Here is a 22,923-nt window from a genome sequence, read left to right on the forward strand (position 1 = left end):
TAAATAAATAAATAAGTAAAATAAAAAAGACTCCTGCTGAGACAGCCCTCTTCTGAAATGGGGCAGAAGGGGGGCACCAACACTCCTTCCAAAAGTTTGCTTAGCCCAGCAGTTCTCAAACTGGAGACTGCACTGGCTCCACAGGCAATGAGACGAGGCCCAAGCCCTACGCTCATAGCCAAGGTTCCAAGGTGCCTTCTCCCTGCCCTGTGGTTGCCCCCGACCTCTCCTGCCTTCACTGCCCTTCTCCCCGAGCCTAACACCTTCTCTGCCTTCTGGATTTTAGCAATGGTCAAACCTCTTGAGTTAGTACAGTATTTGTTCGGCAATATTTACTGAACCCCTACCTACAGGATGCCAGGACCTAGGCAAGCGGCCCAGAAAGTGGGGACTTGGTCACATGTGAACAACCCTTGGTGCTTTCTGGGTCAGGCTGCTAACGACACATTCCTAGAACTCAGGGGTCACCCAGCTCATTGCTTTGTTGGAGGACTACTGTGTATCTGAGCTACCCTGGACTCCCAGCTCTTTCATTCTGGGTGTTCTATCTCCGTGACACAGCGGAAAGCAGCGTGAGCCACACACCACATGATGGACTTGTTCTGAGTGGAGCCCATGTGACCCCTCTACCTCCAGTCACTCATCCCAAGTTACACATTTGTGTAACTACAGTGTGTTCATGTACGTATAGGTGTGCGTATGTGCGTGTGTGTGTGTGTGTGTAGGCCATAGGACAACCTCAGGTGTCATCCTCAGAAATTCCATCCACCGGCTTTGAGACAAGAACTCTCACTGTCCTGGAATTTACCAGTTAGCGTAGGCTGCCTGGCCAGCCTCCTGTCTCCGCCTTCACAGTACTGGGATTACAGGCACACGCTGCCGTGCCTAGAGCTTTTACAAAGGTTGGGGACTGACTTTCAGGTCCTTGTGCTTGCAAGGTAAACACTTTACACACTGAATCATCTTCCCAGCCACTCCAATTTTTAATTTATTTATTTTGAGGCAAGGTCTCACCATGTAGCTCTGGTTGTCCTGGTACTCACTATGTAGACCACTCACGGAAATTTTACCTGCCTCGGCCTGCCAAGTGTTAAGATTAAAGAAGTGTGCCACCATGCCCAGCCTCTTCTCCAACTGTTTGTTTGGTTTTGTTTTTTGCTTTTCAAGACAGGGTTTCTCTGTGTAGCCTTGGCTGTCCTAGACTTGCTTTGTAGACCAGGCTGGCCTCGAACTCACAGGGATCTATCTGCCTGCCTCTGCCTCCCGAGTGCTGGGATTAAAGCCATACACCATCACGCCTAGTCCCCACCACCCCAGTCCCTCTTCTCCAATTTTTAACAGTATGCTTAACATCAACCCCCTACAGACCTCTTCAGATCTTATGCCCCGCCCCATGAACTCACAGCCCTTCTACACTGTCGATCCTGTCCCTTGAGTGTGAGCCGCAGGCTTCCTCTGCCCAAGGCAGTCAATAAATTAACTCAAGAGATCAAGACTATATACTGAGCTCAGGGCCACACTACTGGAGACGTCCTTCCATCTGGACCCACTGCCCAAGTCCCCTGGAAACCTGAGGCATGCTGGGAGTCCATGCCCGCTCTGAGGCAGCCTCAATCCTGAGTCCTTGTTCATCCTTTCAGGAAGCTGTGACCAGTGGTCCTTCTGCGGGTGCTCAGAATCCCTGTCACTCAGCCACGTGGTCTTCTCGTGAGTAGCCAGTGAATGATCTTTCTCAAATGCAACACACACTTCGTAAAACATGGGCTCAGGTTAAATTCTTAAGATCTAGGAGGCACAGGAAGATCGTTGGAAGGCTATGCCTCATTGGCTACACACGCGCCCCTGTGGTACTGTGAGCAGATCCTAGGCCTGCTAGAGGGGCACCGAGCCCCAGCCCCAGCCCCAGCCTCCGTGAAATGTCGCCGCACATTTGTTCTTGTGCCATTTTGAGCATCTGACCAATGCTTGTCTCCAAGTTAATATTCCATAATGCCAGGGTGCACGTATGTCTCTGTGCAGGTTGTACACACACGAATGTGGGTTCCTGCAGGGGCCAGAGGTGTCAGACCCCTCCTGAGGCTGGAGTGATAGATGGCCGCCGAAGGTGGGTTCTGGGAACCGAACCGGGATCCTCTACACTTTTAACTGCTGAGCTTTGGTTTTTGGGTACAGCATTTCCTGTCACCCAAGATGACTTGGAACTCCTCACTATGGAGCCAAGGATAATCTTAAAAACTCTAATCCTTCCCCTCCCCATGATGGGACTATAAGAATGTGCCACCACCTTTGGTTCTTGCCACCTCTGGTCGGGATAGTGGGAGTCAGGTGTAGGGCTGACCTGTACTTAGGGCTCGTGAGGCATTGGAGGTTGGTATAGTCCCTGTGGGAGCTAACACAATGATCCAAGGGTCCCATCTGAAAGCCTGTGGACCAGAAAGACTTAAGGGCATGCCTGGGATAAGCCTGTGGAGGTGGCTTACTAATTATCTACCTGGGGCCTACTGACCAACATCACCAGGCTGGAGCTCCACCCCGAGTCAGTGAACCTGAACCTCCTGGGCTAAAGCACTTGTTTGAGCATTAACAAACCCAATGAGACTAATCTTCACTGTCAAACCTGCCCGGATTTAGAATCACCATGGAAACACACTTCTGGATGGGTCTATGAGGGTGTTTCCAGAAAGGCTCCTGGCTGTAGGCTCAATGTCACCAGCCATCCTCAGCTCTTGTGGCTATGACTTTACCACCAAGGTGTATTCCTTCTTACAAAGTAAGCCAAAATCAACCCTTTCTCAGCTGGGCATGGTGGCGCACACCTGTAATCCCAGCCCTCAGGAGGCAAAGGCAAGCGGATGGATCTCTGTGAGTTTGAGGCCAGCCTGGTCTACAAAGAAATTTCCAGGACAGCCAGGGCTACACAGAGAAATCCTGCCTTGAAACAAAACAAAACAAAAAGCAACAACAACAAAACCAACTAACCAACAAACAACCCTTTCCTAAATTTCCTTTTGGCAGGTATTTTGGTCCCAGGAATGAGAAAATAATTAATACATAGTGCTGGGCTGAGAGGCCTGAGGAATGGTAACCCTAAGATCCAGGGACATCCACACAGTCTAATGAGAGAAGCAAACTTGAACGTAAACACCTGTGCTGGACAGACACAGGGTTTATACAAAGTACTTGGCAGCCAGGTGTAGGGCTGAGGCGTGGGAAGGAGCAGGACATCTGGGCCAGCACAGCCATGTGCCTGAAGCTCAGCAAGAGGTAAAGTGGCTGCAGTGGGTTCAGAAGCAAGCACAGGACAGGGCCATGCAGGTTCTTCTACGGGTGCCTCATGCCTAGCCTCCAGGGGGACACCTGTCACAGGGCCCAGGACACAGCTGCCACGGGTACACTCCACTGCCTTCTGGCTCACAGGCGACGAATAATGAGGAGCTATGTTTTGTCTGGGGGCCTGAGGCTTAGGCAGCACTGGTCAGCTGCGGGGCAAAGTGGGAGTCAACATCATGGAGACCCGTGCCCTGGGGCATAGAAAGGGAACCAAGGGGCAGCTCGAAGGCTCACTGGGTATGAAGAAACAGGGAGACCTCCTTCCCAAGACTTTCTAGAAGTCCTGAGCGACAGCTCCCTGGGGATCACTGAGATTTTTTTTTTTTTTAATTGCAGTGAAACACTTTGGACAATTTACGGTAGGGACCCCCTAGGAAGGACCCCAGAAGATGTCCTAGCCGAGATGGACTTTCTGGTCCCTTGAAGATTATTATCCTATGGAGGGCTGGGACAGTTCACATTGATTCCCGGTTGACAGGATCTGGAAGCCTGTAGGAGACCGAGCTGTCTATGACGGAGTTTCTGCAGTGAGTTAAGTGAGGTGGGAAGGCTCACCCAGAGTGCGGGCAGCACTATTCCAAGGGCTGGAAAGAGAAAGGGGAAAGCGAGCTCACCTCCCTCTGCTTGCTCACTGCTTTACAAAGTGACTCAGATGGCCTTCTGCCATCATGACATCTCGCCACGATGGACTATACTGTCAGTCTAACAAACGGTACAAAAATCAACCCCGCCTTCCTTCAGGTGCATCAGGCGGCTATTTTGTTATAGCATGAGAACAGTAACTAATTCAGAGCTCCGGGGCGTGCTGGGTTCAGCTAAGGTCTTTGCTACCCAAGACCACTCGCGGGTACAAGGAGGCGGGGCTTCCAAACTACACATGCGCACATTGAGGGGGGGAGAAGGTGGGGGGGGAGGGAGAAGGTGGGGGGGGGAGAAGGTGTGGGGGGGGGAGAAGGTGGAGGGGGAGGGAGATGGTGGGAGGTTAGGGAGAAGGTTGAGGCGGGCACCAGCTCTTACCAGATACACTGAGGTAGGTGGCTGCTGGTGTTTCCACGGCTCTAGAGGCCCTGCTCCATCCACCTCTGCCTATTTTCTACAGTGTTGATAGATAGTGAGACCCACACCTCATGCTGCCTCCCAGCACATTCCCTCCAAGGCCTCACAGAAAGGCCGTCTATGGGACCTGCCTCCTGAAGAGCGGCTCAGCGCTGCGGACCAGTGGCTGGACCCAGGGGTGTGTATTTTTCCAGCATCTCCTCTGTTGACCTTTAATGGCCCTGTTTGCCCAGCTTCCCAAACCATTAACTTCCACCTCCCAGAAGCCACACATCAATTAACGGAGGGCTTGCTCCAAGCTTGAGCTCCTAAACACAATTAAGCGTGACAGTCCACAAATAAGAAAGAACTGGAGAATTAATTAAGGTCTAAACAAATTAATTACCAGTCCCCAATCGATTCTGATGCCAGCACACATGCTCCCGGGCTCACCTTCTTGCCTACCGTCTCTATGTATAAATAGAAATCAAGATCTCCCACATGACTGCTGTTCTAGACCAGGGCAGGGTATTGTGGGTGCGGAAAACCTCCCTGAGAGAGACGCGGGTGGCTGCGGGCAGCATCTGGGGCTTGCTTCCTGTACACTTGTCACTCACGTGCACACGAGTGCTCACACAACACAATTCTAGATGAAAAGTCAGAGCAAGTTTGGAGACAGACTGCTCACTCACTGCACAGCACTGCACAGCCTGGTCACCCCCTGGAACACACCTCAGTCTCTCAGCTCCAAAGGCAGGTTTCTCCACAAGACTGAGTCACTCTGGGGGCTGGGAGGCCTCAGCTTTGGGTGCAAAGTGTAGCTCAGAGTTGTGTGTGTGTGTGTGTGTGTGTGTGTGTGTGTGTGTGTGTGTGTGTGTGTGTTTTGTTTTGTAGAATGAGGTAGTAAGCTCTGCCTTAGGGCCCTCCAAGCACTGAATGAGGGACACCCAAAGGCGGGAGGATGGGGCGGGAGGACGGGGCAGGAGGACTGGGCAGCCCCTGAAGATTCTGGGCTCTGCAAACCTAGGGCAGGCCTGTGATGATTGTTGAGGTGGGCCCAGGATAGAGCAGCAGAGTCAGACACGGGGACCAAGCATTCCAGGCTGGGGTGGGTGGAGCAAGTAATCTGGGCTCTGGACAGTGTAGAGCCCAGAGAAGGCACATCCTATCCTGCCTCCCAGGCTTTCACCTGGACAGGCTTGTAGAGGAGCCAGGCAGAGAGCTGGGAAACACAGCAATTCCAGGGTGTTTCCTTGTTCCTTGCTTGCCTAGGAAGAGAGGGGTAGCTGTGGCCTTTTCAAGACCCCCATCACTTACAGACCCTCTTACACATTCCACTCCTTCCTAGCACAGACTCCTCTCATCATGGTGGTACCCTAAGGGGAAAGTGGTACCCTAAGGGGAAAGTAGTACCCTAAGGGGAAAGTGGCCTTTTACCTGATAAAGCAGGTGCTAAGCATGCTTCCCAGAGGCTCCTAACAGTGGGCTAACCAGCCTGCTCCAGGAGGTGGGCGCGGGGGTGGGGGGGTGACTTAGAGATGCTCTGTCATGTCCCTGGAGGGACATGGTACAGAGAAACCAAGTGCAGGGAGCAGATGATGGCTTTGACCTCACTATGGCAATCACTGACAGGAGAATGAACAGAAACCTCTTTGCAGATGGGCCTGCTTCTCCCAAGGACCTGGGAGTGAAGACTAGCAAGTTACAAACCAGGGTGTATACAGTGGGGCTTCACGTTGCTCGGCAAAGACTGGCTCAGCAAAGACTGGCTCGGCAAAGACTGGCTCGGCGGAGGGATGAAGGCCCAGACCCAAGAAGAAGGGAGGGGGAATCAGGCTAACGCCTGCCTCTGAGAGGAGCAGGTCAGAGTCTCAGAACAGAGGACAGGCCTCTCCTCCTGAGGGAGACCCAGAGAGGTTAAGAGCATCTCAAGGTCACACAGCACAGTGGGGGCTGGAACAAGCCAGTGGCAAAGTTCTTATCTGAGGCTTGTCCCCCCCCCCCCCCCCAAGTCCCAATTACATCTCAGTGGAGCCTCAGAGCCAGTCTAGGCTGCCTCGGACCCTCCATCCCTGGTGGCTGTAGACAGCCCCGCCACTGAATAGCCCGAGCGCGCTTGTTACTCAATTAGACCTCATGACGAAGTCAGCCTTAAAGAGTTATTTCATTAATGGCCCACGGCAGAAATAGCTAAGAGTTCATTACGACTGCGGAGTTGCTATAGCAATTATCTGGGTTGGCTAGGCTCCACTGGGTTGTTTGGTTCTGGGAGTTTATTAGCCACTGGGCATGGAGGGAGTGAGGCCGCCCCATTCTGTAGGTAACCCCACAACATATTCCTGTCAATGGAGTCTGCTCTGCGGCCTCATGTGCAGCTGTGGGCCATAGTTGGAGAGTACAAAGCCTACCTATTACACATAGGAAGGCGAGGCATGAGGAGAAATTCAGGTCATGGCCTTGAGCCTGGCTCAAGCTTTCCACTGAGTACTGACATCAGGAAGGTCACAGAACCTCAGGCCCTGGGCTGGGCTGGCCCCACCTCTGTCCTCTGGAACTCCGACTTGGGGTTTAGTGTTCATGTACCCTTCTTTGAAGAACAAACGCCGAATGGCTTTGTGCCGCATCTACAGTTATGAAACAAACAAACTTTGCACAATGGTTTCCGTTCCTGAAATTGGGGGGTGGGGGGTGCTCCTTCCTGAGAGCCAGGCCAAGCCTTGCAACATCTTCAAGGTGGATGTGAGTCAGCCAGGCGGTGGTGGTGCACGCTTTTAACGCCAGCGCTCGGGAGGCAGAGGCAAGCAGATCTCTAGGTTCAAGGCCAGCCTGGTCCACAGAGTGAGTTCCAGGACAAGCAAGGTTACACAGAGAAACCCTGTCTCAAAAAACAAACAAACAAACAAACAACAGAAAAAAAAAAAGAAGCCCTGAGCTGTACTGCAGCCAGAGTCTCCTCTGATGCCAAGTGAAGACTGAACAGCCCTCTCAAATTAATGCTTCTATATGTATAAACAAAGCGCAAAGGATTTATAAAGAGATTAAAACAAGTTATCATATATATATCATATATAAAACTTATCACGTATAAAAACTTTTATGTGATTTAGTAATAGATGCACCTTTAAATTTACTTACTTACTTTTGGGGGTGCACGTGTGAACATCGGATAGCTTTGGGGAGTCAGTCTTCTTCTTCTACCATGTAGGTCTTAGGAACGGAAGTCAGGCTGTTGCCTGTAGCCCTGGCTGGCCTCAAGTTCACTGTCTAGCTAAGGATGACCTTCGACCTTTCTGCCTGTTGCCACCTCCCACTGCTGCTGTTACAGATGTGCACCTCCAAGGCCTGCTAATCAATATGCCTTTTACCTGATTTCTTTCTTTCTTTTCTTTTCTTTTTTTTTTTTTTTAAGTAAGATGTAGCAGTCGAAGCATCACAGATGATTGATTACTCAGGCTTGCCCTGCACAGAGGCGATACTTGCAGGTCTCTGAGTAACCATGGCAAAGTGCCATGGTGAGCCTTGGGTTTTCTGCTGGCAAAGCTCCGAGTCCTGGTTTTTACCATTTGCTGGGCATACTCGTGATCCAAGGACTGTAGATGTTTTGTTAGAGTTTATTGTGAAGGCTTTGCACAGGTCATCACATCCATTGTGTTCTGTTTGCTGATCTCTATGAGCCTGGAGGTCCAGATTCGGACTCTCCCTGTGCTGGGCTCGAGGTGTGGCTTAGTTGGTAAGTGCCTGCCCGGCATGCAGGATGCCCTGGGTTAGAGCAGCAGCACCTAGTCAACTGCACACTTTTAAGCACAGCACCAGGGAGGTGGAGGCAGGAGGACCAGAAGTTCAAGGTAATGCTTGAGGCCACTCTGTGATGCATAACACTCCATCCCAAAACCAATGAGCAAACAAACTACCTCTGTGCCAAGTCTCTCTGGAGACTGAGGCTAGCCTTGACTACATACTGAGTGCCTAAGTTATGGATTGAGATTTTTGTCTCCAACAAACAAAGGGCGGGGGCGTGGGACTCAGTTGTTAGAATATTTGCCTTGTGTGCATGAAGCCCCAGGTTCCATCCCCAGCACCACAAAACAAAACAAACATGCAAGGATCTGTGCTAAAGCCGCATCTCATGCACTGAGCTGGTGGGGGGATCCGGCATCCTTTCGTCTATCTGTGGGAATTGTTCTAGATTCTTCCAGCTGGGAGTCTGTAAGCATCAGGAGATGTGATATGGAAGGATCACCATTCACTCAGGTGCTCTGAAGTCCTCCAGACCCCCACCATGCTACACACACACACACACACACACACACACACACACACACACACACACACACAAATCTTACCTACTGCGGGGAAGGGCACAAATCTCTGCACGAGAAGGCGAGTGGCTGGGGTGAACTTGTTTGCTTTCTGAACCAGCACATTAAGGCCCACCTTGGAAAGGAAAGAGAAGAAGGCACATGATGCTAGGGCTCATGGGAGGGAGGAATGGAACTGGAGGGACAGCAGGAGGGCATCCCTCCAATTTCCCTCACACCCCACACCCAGGTACAACCCTTCTGAGGCCGACTGGACCTTCGGGCCTCGAGCCTTTGCTGACCTGGTCCCTAGGTCTGGCCTACTCCACCTCAGGCCACCCACCTGTTCTCTTGGGACCAGCTCTGAAGTCTACAACCTCTGTCACTTTCTAGTGACCCTTGGCAGGTGATTCATTCCTTTCTCTACTCCAGTGTCTGGTGGTAGGAAGAGGATAGTTAACTTCCACCACATTCAGGGCTTGTGATAAGAATGTATATAAAAGGCATGAGCTTGACACACAAGAGGACTCAGTGAGTGCAGCCATGTGATAATGTCACCTCTCTCAGGCAGGCAGACCATTGATCCTGTTTTCCTGGTTCCTCTTTACAAGGCTTAGTCATTGGCATCCCTGACCCTGGGCCTCTGGGAGGGAAGGAATGCAGGCCTTCTCTGTGTGCACTCAGCACTGAATGCTGTCTCTAGCTGCCCAAAGCACATGCTCAGTGAGCCTGTGGTTGAGGAACAGCTACAAGCAGCCAACTGGATGGAGAGCTCAGCACAGGTGAGCGAGACCATCTTGGGGGTGGGGATGGAGGGACCAGAAGCTGGCCATCAGAAAAGGGCTATCTAGAGGAGCAGTGGGCATGGAGAGAGAGCAGATACAACCCAGAAGCCTTGGTATTCCCACACTGAGGCCTAGAGAGCTCTGTCCTGATGATCCATCCCGGGAAGAGGAGGCAGCAAGGGCCATGGCAAGATCTGGCTTGCATTCAGCTCTGGACTCCTGGTGGCTTGGCAGCCTAGCCTGTGTTCTTAGCCTGGCTCTGGACTCAGTCCTTTTGGTTTTCGGGGCATTGGGAGGCCTCAGGGAGACAGAGCGCCTGCGGTAGGGCAGGGACAGCCAGGCTCAGGCTCCAGTGCAGGGATAGGGGACAAGGTGTGCCCACTCATTATCCCCTCGGCAGCAAGCCACCTCCCAGCCTGGGCTCTCAGTGCTGTGTGTCTAGCCTCGCTGTCATGCTGATGTTCCGAGCCCTTGTCCTTGTCCCCGCTGCTTGCTTGAGGACATCTGAGTGTCAGGAACAGAGTGTCAGCGTCTGCATATTTCAGTGAACACACCAGGGCCCTTCTGATGCCACTGGCCCATCCTGGTACCGCTGCTTGGAGGGAGCTTAACCGAATCCAGTCCAAGTGTCCCCAGCTCTTGGCAATGAGTGACTTGGAAACAGGCTCTTGAACCCCACAAAATAAGGACAGAGGGAAAGCACGGAAGGCAGAGCAAGCACACGCTGCAGAGAAAGAGGAAGAGCAGTGGACTGCCGAAAGATCTATATGCTACCAATACTTTTGCTTGCAAGTCTTTTATTTTTGTAGTGCTTGGGGGTGGCGGTGAGTGCAGGACGGTTGGTATCCTGGACATGTGCACTATGAGCTACACCCCAGCTACCACATGCAATATCTTAACAAAAGCCCCTTTACACCAAGAAGAGGCTGGCTGAGAGAGGACCAGTGACTTGGCCAGGGACAGTTATGTCACGGCAGCCAAAGCTAGGGACTGCTGACCCCAAAGCTTCACCCTCACTTTCCAACTGGCCTCTGATAGTTAATATTATCAACTTGACAGAGTCTAAAACACCTAGGAACTAACGCGCCGCCCCCCCCCCCCCACACACACCGGGTACGTCTGTAAGGAAGCTTCTAAATTGGGTCAGCCGAGGTAGGAAAAGCCACGCAAAATGTAGGCCAGGGCCCTGGACTGCATAAAAAGAAGGAGAAAGCAGGCTGAACACCAGCACTTATCTTGCTTTTCTTCCTATTGTGGATGCATGTGACACGCTACCTCCGCGTCACCATGCCTTCCCTGCAATGACAGACAGTATCCTCAAGCCGCAAGGCCTTCCTTTGGTTGCTCCTTATAGAAATTAGATCGCAGCCATGGGAAGGCAACTGGTACAGCTTCCTCCTCAAGAAGCAATGGCTTGATAACCCCCAAACCACGGACCATGTGTATAACATGGGGCCCCTGACAAAGGCCATTGAGGGCTGGGGTCCATGTGATGTGTAAATGAGAGGTAGCGCCTTTGAAGTACCCCCCCTCCCCCTCCCCCTCCCCCCTCCACATCCCAGGATTAGGCCTAAGTCTTGCACACATCCTTAGAGAGAGGATGACATATTGAGGTATAGGAAGCAGGAGCGGGGGAAGGGAACAAGGAGACTCAGGCTTCTCCAAGGCTGGCAGCCTCCCGGGACTGGACAGGGCTGGAAGGCAGGGGGAGAGGGAGAGAGGCTAGAGGCAATTGCTTGTAGCCAATGCTGAGTCTTGTTGTGGCACCCTGACCTGGCCTCTCCCTCGCTGGCTGCTGTTATCCCCACTGGCTAGGACTGCCACTGTCTTGAAGGGGTGAGCTAGCTGGTTTGCCACATGCCAAGTGGGGTCCTGAGGTAGGAAAGAAGGATGGCCTGAGTCTCCCGTGAGCCACTGGTGGTCACAAAAGGCCCCTTGTCCCTTTCAGGCGGTGGCTGTTGCCCCACAGGTCCCGAGCTGGGGCACGTTGGCATTAGGGATTCGTGTGCAAATTTCTACCTTGTTTGTTTTCCCCCTCTGCCCAAATGGAGCCCCTGTTTGGTTAATTTCTGTTTTGTAGCTTATTTGGAGGCTGTTAAGGCAGACCCCGGGGGACCCTCAGCAATGGCTGTTCCATAGCTCATTATCTTCCCTCAACCTGATTATTAGCTCCGACTCTTCTGATCGCTAGCTGCTGTTCGCAATGCGTTGTGTGCCATTAATGCCAGCTGGTTCTCTTAAACAGGACCTGCCATGCCAGGGAAAACGAGCTGGCATTCCGAGCCTCCAGCCACTTGGCTTTTTCATTTTAATGGGCTCCACCAAATGTTCCAGGCCAAAGGACCCCGAGAAACAAGAACAGACGGGCTTCCATCCCTCAACGGCAGCCTCCCTGGGGTCCTTCCCAGGCTGTGTCTGTCCCTGTGCAAGGTTTGGGGGGGGCAGTATGACTGCGTGTCAAAGGGGTGAGGGTGAGTGGCCATTCTCCTCTGTGTCTCTGGCACATACCCCAGGCCCATTGCTGGGGGGTGGCCGAGGCAGCCGTATTGCCTCCTAGTGAGCTCCCACCTCGGCATGGACCCTCTCTTCACTTTGTGGTCCCCAGCTCCCATTCTAGGCTTGGATATGTTGGCCTACTTTCAGATAGATGTGTGCTTCTTGCTGAATTTCACCCCGCACATGCAGGGCCTGCTAGGTTTTTGTTTTTGTTTTTTATGCCTTGTTGTTTTTGTTGTTACAAGACATACTTTCGTGTAGTCCAAGATGGCCTCAAATCAGCTAAGGATGACTTTGAACTCCTGATCGATCCTCCAGCCTCTACACCCTAAGGGCTAGGATCACAGGTGTGTGCCCACTGGTTTATTCAGTGCTGGGGATTGAACCCAGATCTTTGAGCACCTTAAGCAAGTATTCAACCAGCTGAATACAACTCTAGTCAAAGGAGCTTGCTAGGTCTCCACTCCACCTTTAAAAATTGCATTAAAAATGTTGATTTCATCTCATATTTACTTATTCATTTACGTTTTAAGACATAATCTCACTATGTAGCCCTGGCTGGCCTAGAATTCACTATGTAGACCAGATTGGAGTCGGGGTCACAAAGATCTCCCGTCTCTGCCTCTAGAGTGCTAGGATTAGAGGTGTGCGCTTAGTAACTTTTTTTTAACTGTGTGTGTGTGTGTGCGTGTGCGCGCATGTGTGTGTGCGCATGCGTGCGTGCCATGTACACTCATGTGTGTGTGTGAATATGCATGTGCCATGTGTACTCATGTAGGGGGGCTATGTACATAAGTGTACTCATGCGTGTGTGCGCATGTGCATGTGTGAGCATGCACACTTATGTGTGAGTGCCTGTGGAAGGCTGAGGAGGGCATGGCATCCCCTGGGGAAGTTGTAAACTGCCCCAAGGTAGGAATCAAACTCTTGCCCTCTACAAGAGCAACATGAGCTCTTAACCAATGAGCCAGCTCTCCAGCCTCACACTGACTTTTTCTGTGGCTTATGAAATCAAGCTCAAGCCTTCAAGCTTGCAAGGCAAGCATTGTCACCAGCTCAGCTATCCCCCCAACCCAAGGCCAGAACTTTCTTCCATGTACATATAGGTTTGCCTTTTTACACATCTCTGAATTAAAATAATAAGTGCATCTGATAACTGACACCAAAAGAAACCCCTCAGCAATATTTTGTATCTGCGGACTTGATAGACACTCCTCTCTCCCCACAGACACTAAGTACTTATTACCCGCCCACCGGTTAAATGAGTGTGGACTTAACTGATGCTTCTAGAAGAAATCAAAATGAATGATGTCTGAGGCATGAAGGGGGGAAAAGCCTTGCAAACCACTACATCTGCCTTTGCAAACAGCGAACCTGCAGGGGTTCTGTGGGCTACCTGAGATGTTCATTTCATACTCGGCTGGGGGAGAGGGAGGCCCCAAGGTCACCAAAGCTTCAAAGCGCACATGACTGAACCCTGGGAGTGAGTAGGAGGTAGCTGGCAAGGGAAAGATGAGCGTTCTGCAGAGACACTGCCGAGCCATGTAAGACTGGGTTGTCGGCAAGGGTCTGTGAACCCTGCTGCGCCTGCCAATGGTGTCTAAGCGATGCTGAAGAACACAGGAGGACGAGGCATGCCGACAGGACGCATGGCATGAGATCAGAACTCAGACTTCTCCTGGGTGACCGGACAAAAAAGTGCCCAAATGATCCTGAGTTTGTGTGGGTCCTGGAAGGCCAGGGGTGTGGGTCAGGAAATCACTGAAGTACCAGAAATGCCCACCAGAGGGCACAGCTTTGTAAACTAAACCTGCTACCGAGTGGGGTCTAACTAGTGACCCTGCATGGAGGTCACACGTCTTCCAGCCTCAGCCAGCCTGTTGCTTGGCAATGAGCTCAGGGGCATCACAGAGGCAAAGGTGAAGGAGATAGTTAGTCTGTGGCCACTGTTCCTGTCAGCTCCAGCTGAGGCAGAGGGGCTTATCCGCTAGGAACGGCGGCCATGCGTAATGCCTGAACTGTGTTTGCTAGGGACCAGTGTGCTGCCTGCAAGGAAACCAATGGCATCAGACCTGACGCAGGGCTGCTTACTCAGGTCTGACTCGCCACTGCTGCCACCATCTGCAGGCTTCTGGAACCCTTCAATTCAGCTGCTGGGTCCATGACATGACCCCGCCAACCCAGAAGTCACTTGAAGGGAAAGTAGCATGACAGTACGATGGACCAGGATTCATGGGTGCCCAGTGTGCCCTGGCTACCCTGGGAACCCTGAGGAGAACAGAAGGGCCTGGCTATGCCCTGGCTGCACCAGCCAGATCTTGTCTTACAAGCGCTAGGGATCATCCTGTGAGCTTAATGTTGGCCAGAAGATAGAGGTCTAGAAACTAAGTAGGAAGGTTGGTGGTAGATCTAAGGAGCTGGCCCTAGTCTTCACTGATTTTGGGGTGCCTGTGGGGGGACCTGATTATCAAGGGCACAGTAACATTTCTTCCCACCTAGAAGCTAAACCACTGCTTGGTTTTTTGTATCTCAGTAAGCCCCAGTGGGAAGAGGATGGCAAAAGGGCCTTTGTGTTAACAGAAGAGTGTGTGAGTAAGCCTGGAGTGGAGTGGAGAGGCTCTGTCCTTGACTGTGCTCGATTTGCCCATCTGTAAAATGGGGCTGAGCCAGCATAGTGCCAGCACTTTGTAAGGATCAGCCGCACGGCTGTTTACTCATCTGACCATCAAGGGCATGTGGGGCTGCCAGCAAGCAGTGAGGACCAGGAGGCTCCCTGGACCTCTCTCTCCCTTAAGACAAATGCTGCATCCAACATAGGAATGACACTAACAGAAAGGATGTCTCCACTGTTCCTGAAGGAAAGGCCACTGCAGGCTGCAGAACCCAGGGACACCAAAGTGTCTCTTGTCACCGGGCTCCACCAACCTGCCCATGATGTCAGCCCTGAGCCTTCCTCCCCAGCCCCAGGTCCATCCCCACCCAGGAACCAGTTGTCAGGGTTGCATCTGCCACCTCCTAGTTCTACCTAAGACCCCGCGATGCACAATCTGGGATTCCTGGTGTGGTAATCACAGGGTCTAATGGCCACTGCTATCACTCTATTGTCACCATCACCTTTACTCTATACGTGGCACACACACACTTCTGACAGTGTCCAGAATCTGTCCCCATCTTTCTGTGTTCCTCTGTATCTGCTGTACCTTCTCTTTGGGACATCCAGCGCCAGTGGGTCAACGCCACCGCCACCACCACCATGGTTCTGACTGCCCTAATGCTCTCCACTCCCACCTCCACCCCCAGCATCTTGAAAGCCATACCAGGCTGCAGCCCAGGCTCCTGAAAAGTGCCTGGTCCATCACAGACCTTGCAGAAGGAGTGGAGCCTGCCTGCTCTCTCCCTTCACAGAGACAGTGACGGCCAGCCCAGAAGCTTCCACACAAACTCCAGACCAAAAACACAAAAGAAGACGGAGGGAGGTTTCCTTTGTTAAAAGACTGCAAACTGTTAGGGTTTCAAAAATAACTTAAGATGGGGTTTCTTTTTTATTCTAAAGCAAGAGCCCAGACATTGCCAAATCTAGTTAGGGGGGCCCCAGTGAGGCTTATCACCCCAACACTCCAGGGCCCTGCACGAGGCTTCGTTTGGGGGAATGCCTGATTGGTGAGGAGGTGCTGCTGGCCAAGGTCAAGGGTTCCTCTGAGAGAGAGACAGGGCTCTCAGACCCCACAGAGGAGGCTGCACCTCAGTTCAGTTCAGCCCCTGGGACCTGCTCTCAGCCCATCAGGCCCCATCCAGCCACCTGCTTGTAGGGACTCGTTTTAATTAATGCCAGAACAGGGCCAACCACTGGGGCCCTGACACTTGTTTGCAGGTCATCTGCTCCTAACAGGCTCGACCTGGGAGGGGATTTGTCTCTAATTGAAGCCGAAATCAGTTAATGAGGCCGCAGGGCCTGGGGTTCCAGAGAACAAGAGAGAGGGGAATAAAACCAAGCTCTGTCTCTGGCAGTTTTGTGATTTATACACACAAAAGAAAAGAAGGCAAGCTGCCGATTCTCCAAGTCAGGAACTCCACTCCATCTGCCCAAGTGAGCCCCTCGCTGTGTGAAGTCGTCAGGCAGAGGGACACGCCACTGCTAAGGCTCAGGCTCCTGGAGAGGAGAGGAGGGGCCTCTCAGGGCCAGCAATCAATCAGCAGCCTAATTAATAGGTATTTATGGCACAGGGCTCTACGGTTCGCTCTGTGGGGTATGAGACAGATGCTTGTCCGTACCTAACTTGTAATCCAACTGGGGACAATGAGAGGACAGGCACAGGGTGTGACCGAGTGTAGGAAGAACAAGATGTCTCTGAGATTTGGGTCAAGGAAATCTCCTCTGGGGGAATCTGGGGCCAAGCAAAGAAGAAGAGGCAGAGGGTGTCCCCGACTGTGCAAGCACAACCCAGTGTGAAACCCCAAGTCCCAAGTGTCTGCTGGGTTCTGTGTTCCTCCACTAGCCAATCTGAGTGAGATACAGGCCTGAAAAGGGTTGGGATGGAATAAAGGGGACCCCACCCCCACCATTAGGATCCTAAAGGCTGAAGGCAAAGAGGCCAGAGTTTTCATAAGTAAAACTCCTGAGCCCCAGGCCCAAGGGGAAGGTAGCAGGGCAATCACCTTGTCACACAGCCCTTCCCTCTCCGCCCTCCCTGGCCCTACTTCAGCAGAGCATCTCCAGGAAGGGAAAAGCTGTCGCAGCAGGAGCCAGGCTCTGAACCCTTCTTGCACTACAGAACAAGAGGGCAGTGAGTGAGCCCTCTCCTCTCTCAGGAGCCCTGGCCTCGTCCCATCCCGGCACAGTCAGGAAGCCCAGTTTATCTGACCCCCAAACCAAGTTCCATGCAGGGTTGCAAGTCTGCCAGGCAGACTGGCAGTTTCTCCACAGCGAGCCGTCTACACAGGTCTGGCTGCATTATGGCTTCTAACTGGCAACAAGGCACAGGATTCAGGGAAAGAACAAGATCCCAGGCACAGGAAGGGACGCCCCACTTCACAGCCACTTGGAGATGGCTTGGTCTGTGTGGGAGTAAAATAAGAGAGGCCACTTGAGGACAGCCCCAAAGCTCTACTTTAGAAGAGCAGCAATAGCAATGACTGTGTAGAATGAGTGTCTTGTCGCACAGTGTGTACAATTATGTTTAGTGACAGAAGAGATGAGGGGGGGGGGTATCAAAAGATTAGTATATGTAAATTCGTTCCTTGTGTTCATTTGCATTTTCTAAGCTTTTAAAAATGGTGTGTGTGTGTGTGTGTGTGTTGCCTGCACTATGTGCACCATGTGTGTGCAGCACCTGCAGAGGCCAGAAGAGGGCATCAGATTCCCCAGGACTGGAGTTATAGATAATTGTGAGCCACCACATGGGTGCTGAGAACCAAACCCAGGTCCTCTGGAAGAGCAGCCAGTGCTTTTGACTGTCCAGCCATCTTTTTTTTTAAGAAAGGGTCTCACGTAGCCCAGGCTGGCCCCAAACTCATACACCCGGCGATAACTTTGAGCTTCTGATCTTCCTGTCTCCACCCCATGAGTGTTAGGTACAGGTTTGAACCACCATGACATGAACTGTTCTATGTGGTGCTGGGGCTCAAAACCAGAGCTCTGTGGATGCTGGGCAAACACTACCAGCTGAGCTGCATCCCCAGCCCTGATTTGTACTCTTTTGTTTTGTTTGTTTGGTTGGTTGGTTGGTTTTGTTTTTTGAAACAGGGTCTCTCTGTGTGGCCTTGGCTGTCCTGGACTCACTTTGTAGACCAGGCTGGCCTCAAACTCACAGCAATCTGCCTGCCAAGTGCTGGGATTAAAGGCGTGCACCACCACGCCCGGATCTCTTTCTTTCCCTAACAATCAATACATACGCTGTTATTAGTGACAGAGATGACAGTTGTGAAAAGCACTTTACCCTACGGAGCTGGTCATAGGAAGCCACTCCAACAGGAATCCAGAAAGTGCCAGAAGAGGGCTGGGGTAGGAACAAGGTTGGACAAGTTCTCAGAGGCTTGATTCTTCACTCTGGCTGTGGCCCACGCCACACTCTCTGTGGCCTGCTTGCTAGTCCCACCTGGGAACCATCACTCCCACTCTCACTCAGGTAATTTGCAGATTTCTGTAGCAAATTCCAGCTTTATTCTTACAAGGCTGCAAAGGCTCAACGTGAGCCTGACTTGAAGAGTTTATAAGCCTTCAAGGAGCCTGGACAAGTGACCCTCCAACCAAGCCTGAAGAGGTTGCACAGAGGCAGTTCTGTCCCCTCCACACCAGTCCCACCAGAAGCCAACAGCCTTCTCTCTGTGCCAAGTAAAGACCTATAAACACACACACACACACACACACACACACACACACACACACACACACACACACACACACGGCCTTTCCTCATGGAGCACCACTGTCCAAGAACTCCTAGATCCATTAAGGAGAAGAAATTCATGAGTGTGGGTCTGTAGACAGCCACAGATTGTGCACCAGAGGTTGCTAGGAAGAAAATACCGCCCTGGGGAGACAAATAGTGGAGCTGCTCTGAAGAGAGTGCTGGGTGCACGGACAGAGAGATAGATGCCCTGCCTTCCCTGCCCTGGATTTCACGCCTACATCCCCAACACTGTGGAGCACCAATCTGTTCTTGCCATCCGAGCTTCTTCTCTGCATGCACCCCCTTGCAGACCCCATTCCCCACACCCTGGCCCGGTGGGCGGGGCGGCAGCCCAGTGGAGCGGAGTAGGAATTACTTACAGCAATGGAGACGGCACTGATGACGGCTCCCAGGTAGCCCTGGATGAACTTGGATGCAGGCGAAGGCTGGAAGACAGGCAGAAGAAAGGTTGACAGACTGGTGTCCAAAGCTGCAGTGTTCTGCCCTGACCAGCAAGAAGCACTCCCTCGTGAAGCCAAAGGGACAGTCCACCCCGACCCCCAGAAACCTTCAAAGCGGACTATATAAGGCAGGGACAGGTACAGCTGGGCCCCTTCTGCCCTGTTCTAGAAAGATCTGGGCAGACACTGCTGGCTGGAGGTGGAAAACGGCAGGGCCCCACACAGTCCAGGCTGTTCAGGGTCCCGTTTAGGAAGGCTGCGTCGTGAGCAGGTGTTTCAGCCTGGCACACGTCTATGTGGAAAACATTGTCTCACTAGCTACAGTCCAACTAGTGCTCATGGCTCCCTCAGCCCAGGCATCAGGGTGCTTCACTGTCAGGATGTTACTGTTGCTCAGTAGTTCCATACAACAAAAGCTCTCAAGTCCCAACATTAAAAAAAAAAAAAATTAAAGAAAAGCTGAAGAACCTATCTTCGCTACAATTGCAGTTTGGAGATAGCTGGTTTAAGGTTACAGGAGGCAATGAGTGTAGCCACATAGGCAAAACCCGCAAGAAAAGGGGTGTCCTGAGAGTCTCTGGCCCCTCAAGTCCCCACTGCAAAGGCCAGCTTTTAACTCTGCTCTCTTTGCCACTGTAAGAAAAGATTAAGACTAACCCCTCAGAGGGGAAACGAGATTCCTCTGGACGCAAGAACGGACCAGAATTAAAGGAGGCCTTGTCAGACAGAGATCAGCTTGTGTGATCAGCAACCTAAGAGCTGAGGACACTGAGCTGGCTTCTGGGGGGAGTTCAGCCCTCAGTGTTCTGGTACCTTCTGGATGCGATCTCTGAGTGCACCAGCTTCTCTAGAAGAACCCGGAAGCCAGAATTCACTCCTGTAAACCTCCCTTATTTGACCCACCTCCTGCAGGGCCCTTCCCGGAGGCTCCTGCTGACCCGTGCCCAGCAAGCTGAGTGCCACTTGCCTGTGGGCATGGCAGCCTAAGCAAGCACCCAAAGAAGCCAGTGCTTGGTACCAATGATGGTGGCACGGCACGGCAGAGACAATGACGAAGCCACTCCCACGCAAGCCCGCTGTGGGCAGCGACACTCACCTTGGTAGCGTTGCGGTTTGCGTAGTTGACACAGGCGTTATGGCTCTGGTTCAGCCACTGAGGGTGACAGGGAGAAAAGTGAGTTAAGAAGGTACAGTCACCTCCATGGAATACCCCACCTGCACTCCTGCTAGAAGTCATGGGAAACTGTCTAGAGATGTATATGAAGATAGGGACGTTGGGGTGACTTTTAGGTGAGCATGGATGCTTGAGGTGGGGGGATACAGTGCTAAGATGCCGATACCACTTGGATCTCAGATCTGAATGTACGAACTGTCCCAAAAGAATCCAGAAGCTAGTAGAGTTCGCCTCCTTATATGACCCCTCTTTACCTGCCAGAGGCTCTGTCAGGACCAGTAGGTTCCTTGCTGGTTAGCAAGACCAGGTTTAGGTGACGGTGATATCAGAAAGAGGCTATAGGCCTCTGGCCACTGGCCACGGGTCAAGCAACCAGTGGGCAGAATGAGATCCCACTACCATGCCGCCATGTTCCAGGTGAGGGTACCTGGCGTCTTCATCCCCTCCATCTGGAGGTTAAGGTGACACAAGATGGCTGGCATCACACTGAGGTGTTGGGGGCCTTTGCAGCAAGAACAAGGTCTTGGTAGTTTAGCAGTAAGGATGGGGGACCACTTGACCCAGGGGCCTAAATGAAGTGGGAGACAGTGGGAGGAGAAAGTTCCATACCAGTGTGTGTGTGTGTGTGTGTGTGTGTGTGTGTGTGTGTGTGTGTATGCACAGACTCTTACCTGCCAGAAGACAGTGGATGCCAGCGTCTGGTTGGGCAAGAGAAGACCCACCACCTAAGAAAGGGAGAGAGGTAGGTTGAGGAAGGCAACAGAGATGCCCAATACTTTTGTTTTGCTTTTTTTAAGACAGAGTCTTACTATGTCCAGGCTGACCTGCAATGTGCTATGTAGCCCAGGCTGGCTTTGAAGTCATAGCAAATCTCCTGCCTCAGCCTCTTGAGAGCTGGGATTATAGGTGTGTACCACTACCCCCATGAGTTTGCAAAGCAAAAGTATATAGCTGTGGACAAAAGGGAACTGAAACTGTATGGATACCAATGGGTCTCGTACGCATGTGCACAGCGACACCCACAGTGAGACTGGGCATAATAAAAACAAATGCAGTGCAGAATTATATTATAATCCTGTTTATATAAAAGAAAAGATATGGTTGTCTAACTAACACACACACACACATGTGTGCATGTAATTAACAGGATTAGCTGTGGATTTCCATGAAAGTCATTGCAGACCACCTTCTCATAGTCTTATGACTTCTGCCTTTTTCTTTTCTTATTAATTCATTCATATTACATCTCAATTATTATCCCATCCCTTGTATCCTCCCATTCCTCCCTCCCTCCCACTTTCCCCCTACTCCCCTCCCCTATGACTGTTCCTAAGGGGGACCTCCTCCCCCTGTATATGCTCATAGGGTATCAAGTCTCTTCTTGGTAGCCTGCTGTCCTTCCTCTGAGTGCCACCAGGCCTCCCCATCCGGGGGACGTGGTCAAATATGGGGCACCAGAGCTTGTATGAAAGTCAGACCCCACTCTCCACTCAACTGTAGAGAATGTCCTGTCCATTGGAGTTCTGTCTTTTTCCTAACAATTGATTTTATTTATTTCCATAATTGGAGGGAGCAATAAAAGCAAGTGAGCAGACAAAAGAAACCCTACCCATTCTCCTTAAGTAGACCCGACCCTTTTCCCATAGGATTTTTTGTGAGAATTAGATAATCTCAAAGACTGTCAAAGGATTATTCCTACATAAAATTTTGGGAAACGTGTCATCACTAAGCCTTCATCAAGAGGGAGGTGACAACTGTGGTTAACCGAATGACTGGGACACCGGAGTTTAGGCTAGCAGTTAGACTGTGCCTCAGGGTAACGTGCTAAAGGCCTAGTCTGTGAAGGCACCACGAAGCTCATCCCTGAGTTATTAGTGGGTACAGCACCTTTGAAATGCCCATCTCTAGCCATGTCCCCTCATGCACGCTCTCTACCTCTTGTGTCCATGAGGTGAGCTGCTCTGCTCAGCCATGGCTACGTTCCCTGCCACATGCTCTGCCTCATCACACACCTAGAGGCAACGGAACCAACCGACCAGGACTGAGACCTCTGAAGCCGTGAGCCAAATTAAACCTGCTTCTCCTGGATCTTGTACTCTGTTACAGCAATAAGAAGCCAACATGCTGACTGACTGACTGACTGACTGGATAAACAAATACACTGAGCATGGTTGTAGACCCATTATGCCTCAACCCCAAATAGCACCTGGATCTAGACTTGCTGGCTGCCTCTTAAAAACATCTTATTTATGTGTTTTTGTCTCGGTGTACGTTTCTGTGCATGGAGGCCAGGAGAGGGCACTGGATCCCCTGGAGCTGGAGTTATAGGTGATTTGAATTACTTGATGTGGTGCTGGGAACTGAACTCAGGACCTCTGACAGAGGAACAAGTGTTCTTAACCACCAAGTCAGTGGTTCTCAAGCTCCCTAATGCTGCGACCCTTTAATACAGTTCCTCCTGCTGTGGTGACCTCCAACCATAAAATTAGTTTTGTTGCTATTTCATAACTGCAATTTGCTACTGCTATGAATCGTAAGGTAAAGATCTGTGTTTTCCAAAGGCCTTAGGTGAAAGAGTCATTCAACTCCCAAAGGTTGAGAACCACTGCATTAAGACATCTCTAGCCAGGAATGGTGGTGCACGCCTTTAATCCCAGCACTCGGGAGGCAGAGGCAGGAGGATCGCTGTGAGTTTGAGCCAGCCTGGTCTACAAAGGGAGTCCAGGATAGCCAAGGCTACACAAAGAAACCCTGTCTCAAAAAAAAAAAAAAAAAAAGACATCTCTACACACACACACACACACACACACACACACACACACACACACACGTCCTTTTTAAGCAGTCTGTGTCCAGGATGGCCTTGGGCTTGCTGTGTAGTTTAGGATGATCTTGAACTGCCTGCCCTGGCTCTACCTCCCAGGTGATTGTAGGAAACAAAACCGTACTGGGTGC

General features: G+C 51.5%; 1 protein-coding gene across 3 annotated transcripts in view; it reads right to left on the reverse strand.

The window, feature by feature from the left end:
- The window catches only part of Sfxn5 (sideroflexin 5), a 118,570-nt gene that overhangs the window by 35,235 nt on the left and 60,412 nt on the right, over window positions 1-22,923 (reverse strand). For all 3 annotated transcript variants that reach the window (XM_051154826.1, XM_051154825.1, XM_051154827.1), the window contains 4 exons: window positions 20,640-20,693; window positions 19,891-19,947; window positions 18,714-18,779; window positions 8,709-8,799 (listed from right to left, as the gene is read on the reverse strand). In XM_051154826.1, coding sequence (XP_051010783.1) covers window positions 8,709-8,799; window positions 18,714-18,779; window positions 19,891-19,947; window positions 20,640-20,693 — 268 coding nt within the window. The remainder of the gene's footprint in view (window positions 1-8,708; window positions 8,800-18,713; window positions 18,780-19,890; window positions 19,948-20,639; window positions 20,694-22,923) is intronic.

The sequence above is a fragment of the Acomys russatus genome, chromosome 13 (genome assembly GCF_903995435.1).
Source record: "Acomys russatus chromosome 13, mAcoRus1.1, whole genome shotgun sequence".
Taxonomy (NCBI): Eukaryota; Metazoa; Chordata; class Mammalia; order Rodentia; family Muridae; genus Acomys; species Acomys russatus.